The sequence below is a fragment of the Falco punctatus genome, assembly GCF_963210335.1.
Source record: "Falco punctatus genome assembly, chromosome: 4".
Classification (NCBI taxonomy): Eukaryota; Metazoa; Chordata; class Aves; order Falconiformes; family Falconidae; genus Falco; species Falco punctatus.
The window spans coordinates 67,575,612-67,593,593 of NC_137583.1; the positions used below are offsets into that span (position 1 = coordinate 67,575,612).

Here is a 17,982-nt window from a genome sequence, read left to right on the forward strand (position 1 = left end):
TGTTCATATTAATTCAACTGGATTAAGACTTAACATCTGAACAAAATGTTCTGCCTCTGAAGCACGAAGTACAGTTTGATTGCTGAACCCCAGGAAGTAACAGACGTCTTCATTAATCAGTGAGATATAACAGGACACCTCCTATATTGGAAAGTTGATAGCAGTAACAATGAACGTTTCCATGCCTCTCTGCATGTGGAAACATGGAGCTGAGCAAATGCTGCCTTCTTCTGAGATTATCAAACCTACCTTTTTATCTCATCCTCCTGCTGCTATGGCACCTTTTGTGTCTGTGTTTACAAAATGAGGTGAGAAACAGGGTCTATCTAGCAATAGTGAGGAGGGAATGGACCGATTACTCTTTCTGTTTGATTTTGTCCATCATCATAAAAGGGTCTACAGAAATTGCAGGAAGTACAGGGTCATAGATTCTGAGATCAGAAGAGACGGTTACGATTATTTAGTTTGACATCTTGCTTAACGCAGGCCATCAGACTTCCCTGAAATGATTCCTGCTTCAGTGTCTTCTAGAAAAGCATCTAAAAATCTTGATCTTCAAATTTCCAGAGCTGTTGTTGCAAAGCTGAATTCACCATTTAAAAAACCCACAAAGTAAACCCAAATTCTTATCAACACAAATATAAAAGCATTGGGGGAACTGGGGGAAGGAGGTGTGGTAGACAATAATACTGAGATTTGCAAAAATTGCAACTAACAGCACAGGGTGGAATGGGCTGGCTGTTTAAAGGATTTAATAGGAATTCAGGAATGGGGAAGGAAGCATTACTCGTCTCTTTCCTAGGAAACCACTAAACCAGAAGAGTTTTGGTTAGTTTGCTTTTTTAGAAACAAACAAACCCCAAGCTCAAACATTCATTAAAGTAAATTAGCCCTAAACTAGGACAGCTTCACTTACAGAAAGGATGTCCCTCCATTTATTAAAAGCTGTTTAAAAGATTAAATTTGTTTTTAAAGATTAAAAGATTAATAACTGGGCCCCAGTAATGAACTTTGGAACACGATGCAAACCACCGTGAACTACACTACGTCATCGTTGCAATGCAAGTGTAGAAAAGACATTTAAAAAGGTATTTAGAGCATCTTAAATCTGATCTTCTCTATGATCTATTCACAAGATGGACAACATCAGTCTCTCCAGCTCCTGGCTCAGGTGCTACAGGTGGTTACACAGCCTGTATCATGGGCCCCGTAAACCTCTGGCACGGACAGCACTGCACGGCGCAGCGGGAAGGAGTGTCTCCCCAAGCACCCTCCAGCTTGGCTCCAGCCTGAAGACTCCTCTGTTCCCAAGGATGGAGAGCAGCTCCTGCACACTTGCAGGCAGCAGGCACTGGGGCAGCACAGCACGACCACGCTGCTCGTGGCCACAGCTGCAGCAGTGAGTGCCCCCTTCCAGGACATATGACACTTTTGGGTCTTGCAGTCAATGAAGTGGTGGGAAGGGGAAGCATCCAGGAGTCAAGCCAAGTTCAAAATGTTTTGCTACAGCCTCAGCAATGCTACATCTCTGGATGGAAAATACCACTCATGCTGCAGTCTTTGCATCTGTGACACAGTTTCAATGAAGGGACTGCACAGTCCCTCTTAGCAGCAGCTAGTCTCTGTGCCACTATGCAATTCTGTCTCGCTCCATGATGCACCAGTACTGACACACAAAGAAATGCACACAGCATTCATGCTTCACAGCTGGGAGGGGTGCCAAGGATGGAGCGGTCTCATGGGACCAACTTAAATCACGGGAAGATTTAAGTGCCAGAGGCAGAGTGGTCCCATGGGACCAAAGAGGTAGACTTTAGCATTATGAACTCTTTTCTAACAGGCTTGCTTCTAACAAATATCACAGGCCTTTGTTGCACAGGCCTTTACAAAAAATGAGGCTATCAGTCCACCTTGCACTGGCTGCATGACCACATTTCACTGGGTTGCCACTCTCAGAGCAGTGCATTGAAGCTGCCCAGTTCCCCTAGGGTGACACTGAACCAGCAGGACATCTCATGATGCACGCAAGGGTCCAGAAGTGAAGGAGTGTGGCACAGGCTTCACAGTCAAAACTCAGCAGAATGAGGCCACTGCAGGGCTACCTAGGGCATTTCTGTCCATTTCTGGCTACCAGCATGCAAGTGGTAGGTGTTAGGCAGCCGGTAGCTCAGTTGTGCAAGCTGCAGGCACCAGGACAGACTTCACACCCAACAAGGAGGCATTGTTAAGAAATTTCTAGGATTTGGAAGCAAGAGGGAAAAAAATTCAGAGAGCTGTCCTGGACACTGGCAACTTCTGTTCTATTTTGGGATCCTATCCTCGCATACACTCTTCTGAGCCCCAGCACTGGGAACCACTAGTACACTTTTCTAATTTTTCCAGCAGATGATCACATTAATGATGTTATCAATTTATCTCTAAATTTGCTAGCTACCAACATAGTTCCTCCCATGTAAACAGCTAAGGAAAGTGCCTCTTCTCTCCATTCAGAAGAGAATCAGGAGGGAGTTCTCCATCTGTGAACCCTCTCATGGCTATCCATAGGGTCATTTCTTTGCTTTTCCATTTCCTTTGCTTCTTCTCCTCTTCCAAACCTTTACTGTGCAGCCGCCTAATGCTCAGTTAAGCAAGGACAGCCAGGGCAGCCCTCCCACCACCTGCTCCCCCACACTTTGCCTGAAGAACAACAGGATGGAGAAAAACATCACTTCCCCGCTCCACCGGGGTGTCACTCCCCCTTTCCAAGCAGCAGCAGTGGGTGGTGTGATGTGCCCACATGCAGTTGCTATGAGGCCTTCCTATGAGGCAAGGTTTGATCAGCAGAACCTAATGAGTGGACACAACAGCATCATCCCGTGACATGATGAAAAACCCTGAGTCCTGCAAGCCTGTCTGCAAAGGCAGCAACAAGGTGGGCAACATCATTCCTGTACTGTTTGGAAGGTGACTAGCTCTTCTACATCAGTGGTCTGAGTGAGAGTGTGGTGTAGGTAACCCTTGGCTGAGGAGCCCGAATCATGCTCTGAATTGCCATGGAGGTGGTCAACGTCTGAGAAGGTAGTTGGGACACATACTGCTTCTTCTGACCCTCTCCTGCTACTGTGCTGCACTGGGAAGGCAGTGTCAGGAGATGGCTGCAGGAAGCCTGCGATGCCCAAAGAGCAGCATCTTCGTGCTGGACTTTGCTGGGTGGTTGTCCCCTCTTTGGGCCCAAATGGTCCCCAGATCGCAGTATGCAGTCCTTTCCCAGCCTGAGAACCAGGAACCTATTTCCCACAATGATCCAGAAACCAGACAGTGATGTCAAAATCTGTGGTGGAGTTCACTGACCCACCGGTAACAGACCAGAACACTCCAAACTGGGCCATCAGTTTTAAAACAGCTCACACTTGCATGGCAGCCCCATGCCTCGGATGCTTTCCCAGGGCAGGGGAGTGGATCTCCAGGGGACTGTCACCCTGCAGCTCAGCAACTGAAACACCGGTGCTGCTGTACTGAAGCTCCAGACAGCTTTCCTGGATCTGGCCCAGAGACCTTGCTCCTCCCCTCCTGTAGCAGCAGGGCAGCGGCAGTGTTGTGCTTTGCACCAGAGGTACTTTGCACACTCAGGGATGGCAAGATAGGGATGGCTGATATAAAGATTTTCCCTTGTTCATAGCTGTTAGTGCCTTGTAAGAGCTCCTAGTAGGCTCACTGGGAATCAGTTTGCTGTAACAATAACAGTAAGAAAAGATTTCTGGTTTTATGAGACAAAGCCATCTCCAGCGCTGTGTTCCCTACTTTATGTGGAAAAGCCACTTCTTAAAACCAGGATATAACATTTAACTACCCTGTCAACTGACAGGTTCCACCCCTTTTATTTTGAGATGTTAGAAAGAGACATTTAAACTGTCAGAGAGCATTATTTTGCATTTAGCCAAGACCAGCAGTTACAGGTACCTTTGCCACGCCTGAGACTGGGGGCAGACACACGAGCCCCCATGGCTGCACCGGGAGGAGAGCAAGGCAGGGAGGCAGCAGCCCTCCCACACCGCCATGCACCCACACAGGCTCTGCCTTACAGGTTGTGGGAGCAGCAGCACTGCGGTAGCTTCCAGCCTTGCACAGCCACGTCTTCTTCACACCAGGTTTTCCCCACACTGTAAACTCAGCTCCAAGGTCAAGCGCCAGCTTCCTTGGCACCCCTGCACACCATCTTCCCCTGCTTTAAAACCTCTTTCCCTTTCACTCTTTTTTAGTATCTTTCTTCACTTTATTGCCATCCAGTTTACTTCACCCAAAACACACCATAAAGGGCATTCCTTATTATCTTTAAACCTGTGTCATCTCCTTCCTTCTCCAGAAGGGATGGTTCCACCTGGGGACCTTCACCACAGGTGGGACTCGCTTTACAGGGCTCACATCTCTTCCTACCCATTATCCTAGCTGGCAGCCAGGAGCTGTTCCTGCTCCAGGCAAACAGGCTTGCAAGGGGAAGGGATAAGGCGGCAAAGAGCAGACGAGGCCAGCAGCCAGGGGACACATGCCTTTGCCACATGGTGCTGAAAGTCTTCGTAAGAGGACAAGCTCCCAAGGCGACAGTGTTTCACCCTGCTTTCAGTTTCAAGCCCACTTGGCAGGAGGAAGGGGCTTTTCCTCGTAAACAGTTGTCACGCTTGGGCTGGCTTCCAGTCCTGCTCTAGCCCCTTTCCTTTGTTCATCCGCAGCACTCAAATAGCTGCAGAACAATGGCCGAGCGGTGGTGTGTACACACAGCTCTTCCTGCCCAGCCTGCCCCAGCCCCAGCACGCACGTACTCTATGTCAAGCAACCCAAGCGCGTTTTATGGAGTGACGACAAGAGCTTCCACTGGCTTGGGGCACAGGCACCTTCTCATGTTTACTCCAGCAGAGCGGCCTTATAAAACCAAGGAAGTCCTCAGCGCATGTAGGAGCACCCGCCAAGAGCTGCATAGGCTGAACCTACAGCAAAAACCAGGGTGTGTATGTGGCAGAAGAAGCTGGGTTCAGGTTTTTAAAATGGAAGAGAAAAAACTTTCCCCCCCTTTTTCACTGTACTTGGACCGAGCCCATCAGAAAGGCCTTTCTGATGCAGACCACATCAGTAAATGAAACATCCCCACACCTGGCCACTTCCTATCACCCCAGTATTCTCAAAGGCCTTGCTCTAGCAGAAGGTGAATGGATGTGCCACTGCTTCATGTGGACTTGGGACTTGCAGTGCATGGGAATGGTCACTAGTATGGAAGCCGGAAAGGATCACAGGAAGATGGTGTCAAGGGTTAAGGTCATGCTTAGTTATCTGTCAGGACCAAAAGGAAAAGAAAGCAAAGCCATGGCATGATGCTGAAACTTACCCCCCTTCTGAAGTATGAAAAGTGGACAAACCCTGAAGGTCATGGTGGTAACCAGGACCTGCTTGCCTCCCTTGGCTCCCACGGCTGCTTTCAGTGCTGCTTGAGTTGGTTTTCACCAGAGGTTTCTTGCTGTAAGCCCCAGCTCTCGATTCTGCTTCAAACCCGTTCAGCGTTCTTTGAGCAGATCTGTTCCCCGTGATTACATGCCGGTATCCATCATACCTGTTCTCATAGGAAACAGGGGGATTTTTTGACAATTTGTATCCATGAGAAATCAGGAGGTCTTCCACACTGAACATGTTGTGCTGGTTTCACTCACAGCTGTGCCATCACAAAGCTCTTTCCAGCAGGACCCATCACTGGAAAACAAAAACAAACAGAAGGCTGCTTTAAACAAGGAAAGGTATCTTTGATCAGATAATAGGCTGCTGAAGCTAAAAGTCTCATCCCCTGGCCTCAGTCTTCCACCCTTATAATAAAATAGATGAAGCAAAGTGCATGCAGATGCTGATGAATCATGTGGTGACCTTCCCTAGACAATACACCTCCATGCACTCAGCCAAGTAGCAGATGCCACACTGCTGCTGACTCAGTCCATTTCACTGAAGAATTCACTGGTGATTGCAGCTTTCAGATTTCACTAAGTGATCTCAAAAAATCTCTGCACCAGAGCTAAGCCCACCATCTGAGCCAGGCATTTCCTTAAAAAACAATTTTTCTCCAGTCATAGGGAGGTGTGTTCTGTATTATGTTTTAAGTTGCTGCAGGAAGAGGGGGTGGATTACAGGGCAATATGCCTCTCCCTGCAGCTCTGCATATTCCCATTAAGAAAAAATGTTCACATGAACAAGGATGAAATATGCATGAGAACAAAAATGAATTATACAACCACATGAGAAACCCAGGTAATATCATGCAATACCCCAGCTAAACAGTCATTTTTACAGATTACTTTCTTTTTGGCCTGTGTTGCCCTGCTGGAAATCAGTAAACGCCAACTAGAATAACACAAAACTTAAGATTTCGAGTACACTCTATTTTTACAGCACAGTTCCACTGTGTAAAATGACTGGAAACAACCTGAGATGCCCATGTCTATTATGTCTCAAAGATTTCCAAGACACAGGACAGTCAAGATTTTTCTTCCCAGTGACAGCCCTCAATTCTGCGCCGACTAGAGCAAAGATTCAGCAAACTCAATTAGCTGGCCAGAAACAATCTCTGTTGTCTATACCACTCTCGCAGCTTATTATGGCGATTACAGAATAGTCATTCTTCCAGAATTTTAAAATGAGTGGAAGGTAATGACTGATTCTGTAGGTTGTGCATCACAATGGACCTATTCTGATACATTCCTCCTTGCTTGAACTGTGTTACCAGAAGAAAGAATTTAAAAAAAAAAAAAAAAAAGTTGATAAAGGAGAATTTAAACATAGTTATGTAAAACATAGAACATTGAAGATTACTTTCCCTGCATGAAGAGTTCATTTAACCTGCCTGGTGAGTGCCGTGTGTCCTTAGCAGCAGCAGGTCTACCGGAGGGACAGAAGCCCAGCACTGGCAGCTACTCAAAAGCAGATCATCGCTGCAGAGATCATGACAAGTCAGTCCATTTCATACACTGGTCTCTAACGCTCTTCTTGGGCAAGAAGAAAAGGAGAACTGTTCACTGCTGTTTACAATAATTTATTTGAGATGGAGCAACTACCAAGATGGCATTCATTAGTACTACATCTCTCAGGCTACAGAATACACAGAAGCTGATGGGTTAGCTTAGAATATAAACCCGTTTCTGCGGTGTAGCACTTCACATATTACGGCCACTTTTTGCCTATCCAGCACCCCATCCATTTTCTGCTCCCGCCCTGTCTCCTGGATGCTCTGCAGACTGCAGAGCCGGTCTGGCTGGCCACTCCGGGCCAACCTGGTGTGTGGCTCCTGGGCTCGCAAGGACCCTCCAGCCGCCTCTGCCCTGCACTGCCTACGGCGGCCACAGCACTTGCCTGAGGGCAGCCCACAGTGTGGAAAAACATGCACAATTTTTATGTGGAGCTCCAGTTTAACTGGTAACCTGAAACATTGCAGAAGTGGCTTTTCAGCCTGAGAGCCTGCTGAGCACTTAAACCGGTTTGTCTCTAGAACTTAATGAATCTCTTCCCTTTTTACACATGTAACACTACACACCCTTTAAAAACAGAGAAATAAAGCTCTGTGCTGAAGATACTTCAGGAGTATCCCTTGCTAGAACAGGGCTCCAAATTCCCAGTAAGTGCTCTGAGTAAGAGAGCCAGCAGTAAGTACAAGCAGGCAGAAAGCAGGGAGGAGCGGGACCCTTCCCTCTTGGAAGGAAGGGAAGGCTTCATGGGTTATTTTTGAATGCTGACCTAAAAGGCTGATTTTCCATCCACCTGCTGCCCTGGACTGTGGAAGGAGCCAGGTACAAGCAGAGCAAGGTGAACAGCTGGCTGCTAGAGCTGTTCAGATTCTAACAAGAGAAAGATCCAATGTGACTACCGTAAACAGCAGAAAGCCCATTGGAGCACTAGCAGGTGCAAGGAAGAAATGTGCTTTTCCTGCTATTATTGTCAGGCTGGCTTGGAGTGCAGCTTAACCCCCTCTCTGCCGCCTGCTGCAGCTACGGTGCCAGCAGAGAGGCAAAAGCGAGCGGGCAAGAAACCTCCAGCCCGTGGGGTTTACTCTGATCCTCCTTTTGGCACCAGTGGTGAGGAGCAACGGGGTGGAAATGCACCATGAGGAACTGGTGTGACTGTTTGCTCCCACTCTGCAAATTTATCATCACGTGTGGAAGGGTGGTGGGAAGGCCTGGCTGGGAGTGGGATGCTATCACCGTGCCCACCACAGCTCTACAATGGGAACAAAAAAGGCAGAGAAGCCTGCAACAGCCTCTGCCCACCACGGTGCCCTCGGCACCAAACCCCCCAACAAGCTCTCCTAAGACCCACCACATGGAGAAATGCTCCACGCCCACGGCACAAGCTCCCAGGAGCAGTGGCCACAGGCGGCTGCTAGCTGGGACACTGTCAGGACACGTGCTTCGAAGGGCTGCACAGAAGCCATGGGGGGTACCGTCCCCCCAGCATCGGCCTGGGCCAGGGGCAGGGGACCCAGGGGCTCTGCCCGAGCAAAGCCTGCAGGATAGCAACCATGTCAGCACCCTATGTCCACAAGGATGCTGGCCAGCTTTGCAAAACCTGGTTGCAGTTGCTGCGATGCTCTTTCCACCCGTCCTTAAATAAATAAATCTGAAAAATAAAATCAAAGGAATTGGATTGGCAGGAGTAACCAAACCATTGCTTCAGTGCTGTCTTGTAAATAATCTGTCAGGCTCGGCCACAGAGTAAAGGCTGTGCAGAGCTTCTAATTTGAGGGAAGATCAACAACGCTGGAAAACAGTTTGTTTTTCCAGCACTCATTTGTTTTGTTTGCCAATGACATCAGTGCTTTCTGATAGGGTTAGCTTCCTGAGGATGCCTGCTATCTTGCCAGCGTTTCCGACTTGTCCCCGGCAGCCGGTACAACTCTACATTACACTGTAAACAGGGGCCAAGCTTTTCTCTGGAAACTTCTCAGCAGCACTCTGGGATGCAAAGAAACAAGCGTGAATGACGGAAATCAGCATCAGCCCCCTCGTATGCAGACACAATGGGGACCTGCAGCCTCAGCGAGCAGGACACAATGGGACCACCAGATGGAAACATCATCAGAGCACCTTGTCGGGGTGCTCCGTCCAAGAGTGAGGATCTCATCACTGGCCCCAAGAAAAGCCAAAAGCACTCCTGAAAGACACCCTGGAGAAAGCTGGTTTTTGAGTTTCCTTGCAGCTGCTTCTAGAGCCCATTCTCAGTGCGGGAAATGCACTGGTTTCTGTTGATGCTCAGCCTTTACCTGCAGGGTTTTTTTCAGTGGCAGGGGTTCCCAAGCCTTATTATTCTGGTGATACCACCACCACCTGTACGATGACCAGTACCAGCAATGATGAATGCCAACACTTGCAGCAGTGGTAGAAGCAGCTCATACCTCCATGCTCTGAAATGGCTTACATGCCATTGAAACATCCCTGCTTGGTGTTTTGGGCAGCCCATCAGCACGCTCCTTCCTTTAGCCCTGGTTCCAGAGAGCGTCCTGGCACAGCATCCACATATTGGGTGGGATACCAGCAGTGACAGAGAGTTTGGCCCTGGCTGCTCTCTGTTACATCTCTCCTGCCCTCTGTTGCTTGAGGTAAAATGGAAGGTGGCAACCCTTTAACCGTTTGAATACCACTCCTGAAGTTCTTGCACAGGATTTGCCCTGCCCACCTCTGCAGAACTATTTATGATGTTTTTGTAAGCGATTCGGTACAACTTTACAGAAAAGAAAACATCAAAAGAACATGATTCATATTGCAAAATGAAGCATACAAACATCATGAATCGCAAAAATCAAGGCACCCTGCTTGGATGCAGAAGTTATCGTGGTCTGTAATTACATGACTTCAGGCTATTGAATTCTGCAGGACTCCTGCCTCATTGATGTGCAGGCTAGGTGATGCTAGTCTTCCTGGGCTTTATCTACAGCAGCTACCCAAACACTGCACTGAAGACAGGCATCTGAATTACAAAGTGTATTATCTAGGTGGGTCACACATTAAACTAGCTTATCTTCACTTGTGTCTGGGTGACATTATTCCCATTTCATATCAGACCTGTGCCAGACAAAAGTATTTATGCAGGCAGACTAAAGTGAAAACAAGCCTCTCCATTCTAGGCTCCCAGTCTGAAGTGCCTACAACTTGATTTTTTATAGCATTTGGTCTTAAAAATGAACTAGGTATGTCCAAAGCAACTGCTGCAAGAACATAGTGCCTCTGCACATCAACCTAACTGTGGCAAGTCAGCTGTCCACACAGTGAAGACATGGGATGAGCCAAAAAAACTGGTTGCAGTAATCTGCCTACCGCACTTTCCTCTATCCCCCTGCCCATCTAATCCAGCACCAACACTTTTGTCCAGGCAGCCCTGTATCCCTCCCACCCCTGTTAACACCTCACCACCATGCACCTGGTGCCTTCATTTTCCACTTCCCACACCCACCTGTCCTTCCTGCCACCTCCCAGCATCTCTTCCCTGCCTTCCCATCTCCTGGCCCCACCAGTCTAGCCGCTCTTCCCACACAGCCCACCACCATGGCTAGCCAGCCCTCCCTGCCATCCTGCACCCCTTGCAGCTTCTCCCGACCAGTCCTTGGTTCGCAGCCATCACCCTGATTTCCTCCTTCTCCTCCCGATGACCAGCTTCTGTCCCGTCTGCATTTCCAACAGAAGGACCTTTGTGCCTTCTCTCTGCTCCCAGATCTGAGACCCTGTCTCACCGGTACCTGGAAAAAGCAGGAGCCATCATTAGGGGGACAATCCATCTCCACCACTGCAGCCCTGGGCAGGGGGCACCACGCCGGGGGCATGCAGGCGTGCTCTGCTCGTCCATCCGTTGGAGTGGTTAGGGCACAAGCGCCATCTCTGTGCAGGGCTGGGTCACAAGTGGGCTGCTCAGCACGAGAGGCTGGGGGGTGCTGATGGATGGGAGGGGAAAATCTTCAGAAAACGGAGGAGCTAGAAAGAGAGACGAGCCTGCCGAGAACATGCGCAGATTTCTCTGAGCCTTGTCACCATAGATCCTGTTCCTGAACATGATGGCACTGCAGCTCTCAGTCAAACAGCTGGAGGATTTCTTTTCTTTCCCCTTTTTAATGTGGGCAAAACAACATTCCTTCTCTCCTCCCTCCTCCCCCCTAGTTTTTCTTGGAAATGGTTGAATTGGTTTAGCTGACAATATTAGAATAAATTTAGCCTGAGAGAGAGACACAACCTGAAAGTCTCAGATCAAATGATAAAAGCCCGACAGACTACAGCAATGGAAAACAGGTTCTTGTAGTAGCAGTTTTAATACTAGATGGTACTACTCTCTCAGTCTAAATATAACCCTCAGCTACATCCCAGAAGAATAAGTCTTTGGTCATTGTAATTGCTCCTGTTTTCTCACTCTGGTTTTGCATATGTGCATATGAGACAGCTCATAAGAAATAAACACATTAAATGAGGCTTTTACCTTGATCATTTCATCTCTTTTGGGACAATAAAGTCAGACGGGACTGTAAACAACAGGCTGCTGGGGTGCTGTGCATGCAGTTGCCCCAGCATGCCATCCCCTGCCCTCCACTGCAGAAACAACACCACCACATTCACTGGCTTCCAGACACACGCTCCATTGGAAAGATAAAATTTATGTGCTTGAAAAGCCTTCAACAATAATGTTCACTATGATCAAATATTAGATATTTAACGCAAAGATAGCCTAGAACACAGGAAAAAGAGATTAGAGAATATTAATGTAAGTTGGATGTATTCAGCTCGGCAGGGCTTAATTAAGCGTGGGCTAGGAGTAAGGAAGCAGTAGGGAACTAGCCCGGGCAGCCTCCAAGCCATGAGTAAATTCCTCCTAGAAATTCTCAAAGGATGGGTGAAAGGCAAACATATTATTTAACTTCAAACAAAAGGGGCAAGGAGACAGATCTGAGGTATCGTAGAACAAACAGCCTGGCTTTGATACCGACTCAGACAAATTATTATTCAACCCCCTTGCAAATACTTATAACAGGTGTTGATTTATCACGGAGCGGGAGGAACAAGTGTGCGATCCATGAGGAGCAGTGGTGTTTCCATCCCCTTGCTTCCCACCCCACACCGCAGCTGCATCCACTCCCACATGATAAAGTTAGGAAAAATCAGAAAACACAGACTTGTCAAGAACAAATTAAGTCTAATCAATTTAACTTTCTTTTTGATGAAATCAGTTTAATTTTCTTCTGTGACAAGTTGGGAGCATACTGACCAAGGAGGAAAAAACAGTAGAAGTCGCACGCTGGAATGAGGAAAGTTTTTGATGGATGCATGTGATAGTCTTATATGCAAACCAGGTGAATACGATTTAGGTATAATTTACTCTAGGTGGGTATACAAATGTTTGGAATTTGTGTTCAAGGAATAGTTAGTAAATTCAATGCCGACCTGAAAAGACACATAAAGCCTGTGCCTGGGGTCTTGCTCTATCCGGTATTTCCATTAATGCCTTGTAAATTAAAATAAAGATTACAATTACAAATCTGTAGGGAGTGCTGCAAGCATTTTCAGGGATTGCAATTAGAATAACATCTTAATAAATTAGAGACTCAGTCTGAAATGAATGACTGAGATTAAATACAGGCAGGAGTAAAGCACCACGTTGAAGAAGAAGGATGCAATGCAAATGTGCAAAATGGAGTGGTATGGCAAAAGATTCTTCAGGGGACTGGAGCCGCAAAGAGAGAAGACATCATGAGTAGTGCAGGGCTTGGTACACACAGGTGAATACGCTTAGAGGTATACTAAGAGGAGCATCATGTATCAAGCTCTTTACTCCTCTCAGCCCTATACCCAGTTTTGGGCCCTGCCTCAAGCAAGATGCTGCTCCCTGCCACTTCCTCACAAGAATGATAAAAAAGTTTAGGGAGTGTGACCCCTGGAGAAGAAGGTACAAGAAGTGGGCTTGTTTAGCTGAAGGAAAAGGGAGGAGAAATGAGGGTGAGAGAATGACAGATGATAACAAGTTTTAAATATGTCAGGTTGCTAAAAGGCAGTGATAATCCCGTCCTGCTCCCTGTGGATGTGGAAAACTGAAGGTACTGGTTTAGCATACAGCAAGGGAGATTTAGGTTAGATATTAGGAAGAACTGTCTAGCCATGATGATAGTTAACCACTGGTTACGCTGGGAGGCTACGAATCTCCATCAATACAGGTTTTCAAGGATAGGCTAAATGAAGATCTATCAGGAATGGTGGAGGTGCAGCAGATCCTGCCTCAGAACCAAGGGATTTGGGATGGAAAATAAACATTTTGACATTCCTCCTCTCCCTCCCCCCCAAAACAGTATTGTTTTGTTGGCATACCCCACACATTTCCAAGAAAAGCAAAACTCCTCTGTACAAGATTCCCAGTCTTACAAATAGCCACCTCACTCGAATTAAGTGTGGCTTTTTCCCCTGCTACAACAGTCTAAAGTAGAACAATCACTTTATCACAAAATGCCACCAATGACCTGCCTTACCCCCACCTTCCCTGACATTGTCTGCATTGAAGGGAAGAGTCAGGGGGTGCCAAGGGCAGGCAGGCCTGGGGAGGTGGCAAGGACCACTCAGTCCGAACAGAAACTTTGCTTCTCCTCCAGGCATGGGAGGGGTAGGGAGAATGAGACACACTACATGTTGAGGGATCCCAAGCAGAGAAGAGGCAGTAAATGAGCAGAGTAGAGGCACGAGAACGGGGTCCTGACCAAAGGACCCATATCAGATCACAGACATGCACCAGGCAAAGCTTCAAGAAAGTTCCCATTACAGCCAACACCATACTGAGGGCTACAAATCTGCTAGTGCTAAATGCATAATCATCTCTGCTGACTAGATGGGACAAAGACGTGCCAAAGTCATTACTGGAAGATAAGCCAAATTTATGTTGGCCTCACATGTCTTCCCAGGTCAGTCTCTCCCATTCATATCACAGAAATTAAAAATAAATCTGGGGGCTTTTGTGTTTAACCCTCATTACCTGTGGGCAGGAGTGTTCACATTTTTTCTCTAACACAGAGATTCACACAGAATGAAAATTGCAGCTCACATCCTCTTTGCATTCCTTGAGCAAAAAGTCCTCACTGGAATCACTGAGGAACTGTGCCAGAGAATAAATTAATGATATGACGTGTCTCCCATAAAATTAGGAAGTGGGGAGGAGAAGAGGAGAAAGTCTTAAAGAGTTTATTTAACTCTCAGTAGGTAGTTATTCCTGTCTTGTATCTCACCAGTGCAGATGCATCAGCAAACCCGCTGTGGCATGAGAGAGAGTGCAGAGCATCTCCTGGGGGAGACCTTAATGAGTGACAGCTGCTCTCCAGGCATTGCCAGCCTGTTTGTTAGGAGGTTTCAGGTTGTATTTCAAAGTTTGCCTTCTCAGATTTATGAAGAAAAAATGGTAGAGCGCTAGATTTTTTGTTTTGATTTAAGTAATGTGGGTGTTTGAGCACTGGGTTCACACAATGCTGAAATACATGTCTGACTTCATGGATGGGAGTTTGCATCTGAAATATGGTTGATTTTTAAATATGCCATGGACCAACCCAGCCCTGACTGAGCACTGATTTGCTGAGGCTCATAAGCATCCAAATAGAAGCAAATGCATAAAAGGAGAGAGGAAACATCCGTGCATGCACAGATACCACTGTTCATATTAGCTGGTTTTCAAAATATCAACAGCTTGCTTCACCGATGACAGAGCAGCACGTTACTCCACTGAAAACAGCCCAGATATTTTTCAGAGAAGGAGCAATTGTTAAAGAGCACTCACTGCTACTCTGTGCTCCAGATATAACCAGTCCTTACACCAATTGGCAGCATATGGTGTATTTCCTCAAATGACAGCTTTTGTTTGTCACAACAGGAGAAAAAAATAGTACATTTATTAAACAAAGCGTAATTAGCCAACTCTTTCCCTCCCAAAAAGGAACTGCAGAAGACAGTATTTTTTAGGACTGCAACAAATGTTTCTATGCTGTTTACAACACTTCAGTATGGAAAAATCCACTCTGGTGGAACAAAGCACATGGGATCACATTCGTTGCTCATACCTTAAAATCAAAATGTTAAGAGCTGATCATCTCAGCTAAAATACCTATGGGCAAAGTGCTAATAAGGTACTCCAATGCTGGGACTACATGGATCATTAGTATTGTTTGCATTTTTTTTTTAACAGAAAAGCTCTCCATCTGTACAAACCAAAAAAAAAAAAAAAAAAAAGGATCTCAACAAGAACCGTATTAAATCTTTCAAAGTACAAATTTTTAATAAAGGATCTATCACATAGTTGAACTTCTCTGAGGTGACAGTGACATGACTTATAGAGCCAGGGCTCCGTGATCAAAAGGATTACACACATTAACATCCTACTAATCACAGCAGGACAGGCCAGCCCATCAGGCCAGGACTCACGGAGGAGAGATCCATAAACAAACACTTTCTCCCGCTCACAACCGTGGCTGGGAGTGGAGGCGTTCCAAGGTTGGTGTGGTCTTCTCCTCTTTCAAAGAGATAAGGATTGTGTCTGCTGGAGTAAATAAATTCTCAGCATAGTCTGACACATCTGTTTGTTTACTCATTTTCAGACACTACCATCCTCTCCTGTGTTGTTATCCCTTTTATATTACCCTTGTATGTATAATCAAATGCCCTTTCTTCTGGATTGACCCTCTGCTTCTTCCTGTATTATAGATGCCTTTGATCTTCCTTTCTTGCATCTGTGTGTCCTGCCTTGTAGTCTCAGCAGGATTTCCCCCCCGACCCCTTGCTCTACCAGAAAATAAATGCCAAAGTAGCATTTATACGCGTTAGTGTAGAAAAAAATAAGACAGATGCTCGAGAAGCCTACATGCGAGTGCCACCATGCTGCTGAGGCACTGCACGTGTTGGGTAGTGCTGCCTACCCATAAGGTAAACCCAGGCTGATGAAAGAAAGGTGACCCAGCTCCTGAGCACGGATCAGCCCCCTGACCCAACAAGGTGAGCAGCCATCATCATGACAGGGAAAGAGGGACCATCCTAAAATTTCAGAAATGGCTGTTAATTTTTCCCCCTTTGTCACACACATGGGGACTTGCAGGGTGCCCTCAGCACTTTCAAAAAGCAGAACTCAGCCTTCATAGGTTTTTTTCTTTTTTTTTTTTTACTAGCTCAGATTTCAAAACCCCTTCCCTTGCCCCATCATTTGAGATGGTCCAAGTTATGGCTGACAGATGCTATTAATAGCCTAACTCTAATACACTTGGGCGACAAACAGGCTGCTGCTGATTTTGCTTTTCTACAAGCACTGCCAGTACCAAGAGAACTCGGAGTTATCTCTAGGTAGATGTGAAAAGATGCCACCAGTTCACACGGAGACCTTAAGATCACAGCAAGACGGCTGAAAGGCTGACCAACCCCTTCCTTCATAGCTGGAACTGGTGAGTAAGCTTCCCCAGCAAGCCTGAGACCACTAGCTCTTGAAACAAAGCACAATAACAAGGTTGCAGAAAGTGAGATAACCCTTTCCACTCAAGAAGTGCAAAACAACATCTGTTAAAAAACAAATAAACCAGTGTAATGGCTTCAGCAAGAGACCCAGAGGATTTTAGAGATGCAGCTCGTGGCTTGGTCAACACATTGTGAACAGCAAATTAGAAGAAAACAATTGCTTCATACCAAGCTCTCCCACCCCTGAACTCCCTCAAGGTTAATTAGGATGGCCTCTGGCCAAATTAATTAGAAGAGGAGATTTGGGCAGGACTTTGCTACGCACTCGTAACTAATTCCAAGGTGACTGAGAAGTTCAGAAATAAAGCCTGCTTGGCAAAACCCAAGCTCACATGTGCCATGGCATTTCTCTGACAGTCAGGAGAAACACTTAAATGTAATCTTCCCCTGACTAACAGCTAAGGCAGAAGAATTTTCTGCATCCTTCCCACTGAACAATATGCCCTTGTTTATTTTCTGTGTGCTTTTTAGGTCATAAGAGGCCAGTGAAATTATGCATCTAAAGAACAATATACTACTGTAATATGCCACTTGATACACACAGCCCAGCAGACGGAACAATCCGTCTTTTCCAAGAGCTGGCAAATACATGTTGCAGCATGGAGAAATCCTGAACATTACCATAGGAATGGAGGATGCAGAAGTGGGCCCAGCCTTTGAAACAACACACTAAATTGGTATTTTAGTTGGTATTATGACATGCCCTGATGGCACTGCTTAGGAGAGCATCCTGCCTCAGGAGAGACAGCCCTGCCCAGCTTCTGTACCCCATGGCAGAAGCCCACCTTGACCTCCCGTGGACTTTGCATCCTTGGCAAAGGGGATAGCTAGCAGGATCACAATTTTTTTCCTCCAAGTGGTACCACGGTGAGTGGTAAGACTGCAAGAGCATAGCAGGGTAGGGCAGATCTAGCCTCTGTGATTACAAACTAAGCACTGGCACAAGTTCGGGGCTCTCACAGTGGCTGCATCTCTGAACTGCAGAGCCCTTCTCTGTCGTTAGTCTGATATTCTTTATATGAAGCTGGAAAGTTGCTATTTTCCATGTGTCTGTTACCCACAAACAGCAACAGTGTTTCTGGGCAGAATCTGAACTTCCAAAGCAACAAAGAGAAAATGCTTCAGCCCATGCAAAGAAATATAGCTGAATACTTTTCGGCAGGACACAATTCTCATTGTCACTAACCAAGATTTAATGACTTGACTGTGTGGATCAGACTGACTACTCAGAACAGTTACATTGCATTTTCACTTACAGATGCTGGAGTAACTTAACATGTAGGGTCCGGGCCACTAAAAAGCCATTATTCTCGACTCCTGACAAAAAAGAAAGGGAAAAAAAAATTCCAAACCCTTAATAGATGCAAGAGTCCTTTGGCACAGATCCAGCAGCAGACTAAGGCCATAATTTGTAATTCTGAGGCAATTATGAAGTGACATAACAGCACAGATCTTCTGACATAACGGTGCTTTTTTTTTT

General features: G+C 46.4%; 1 protein-coding gene across 6 annotated transcripts in view; it reads right to left on the bottom strand.

Annotated features, from left to right (window-relative positions):
- The window catches only part of JCAD (junctional cadherin 5 associated), a 106,643-nt gene that overhangs the window by 14,443 nt on the left and 74,218 nt on the right, over positions 1 to 17,982 (bottom strand). For 4 of the 6 annotated variants that reach the window (XM_080383037.1, XM_080383034.1, XM_080383036.1 and 1 more), the window contains one exon: positions 5,357 to 5,715. In XM_080383037.1, coding sequence (XP_080239163.1) covers positions 5,357 to 5,655 — 299 coding nt within the window. In that variant the 5' untranslated portion in view covers positions 5,656 to 5,715. Of the gene's footprint in view, positions 1 to 5,356; positions 5,716 to 10,732; positions 17,736 to 17,758; positions 17,820 to 17,982 lie in introns of those variants that run through there. The other 2 variants (XM_080383033.1, XM_080383035.1) reach the window with 2 other exon arrangements.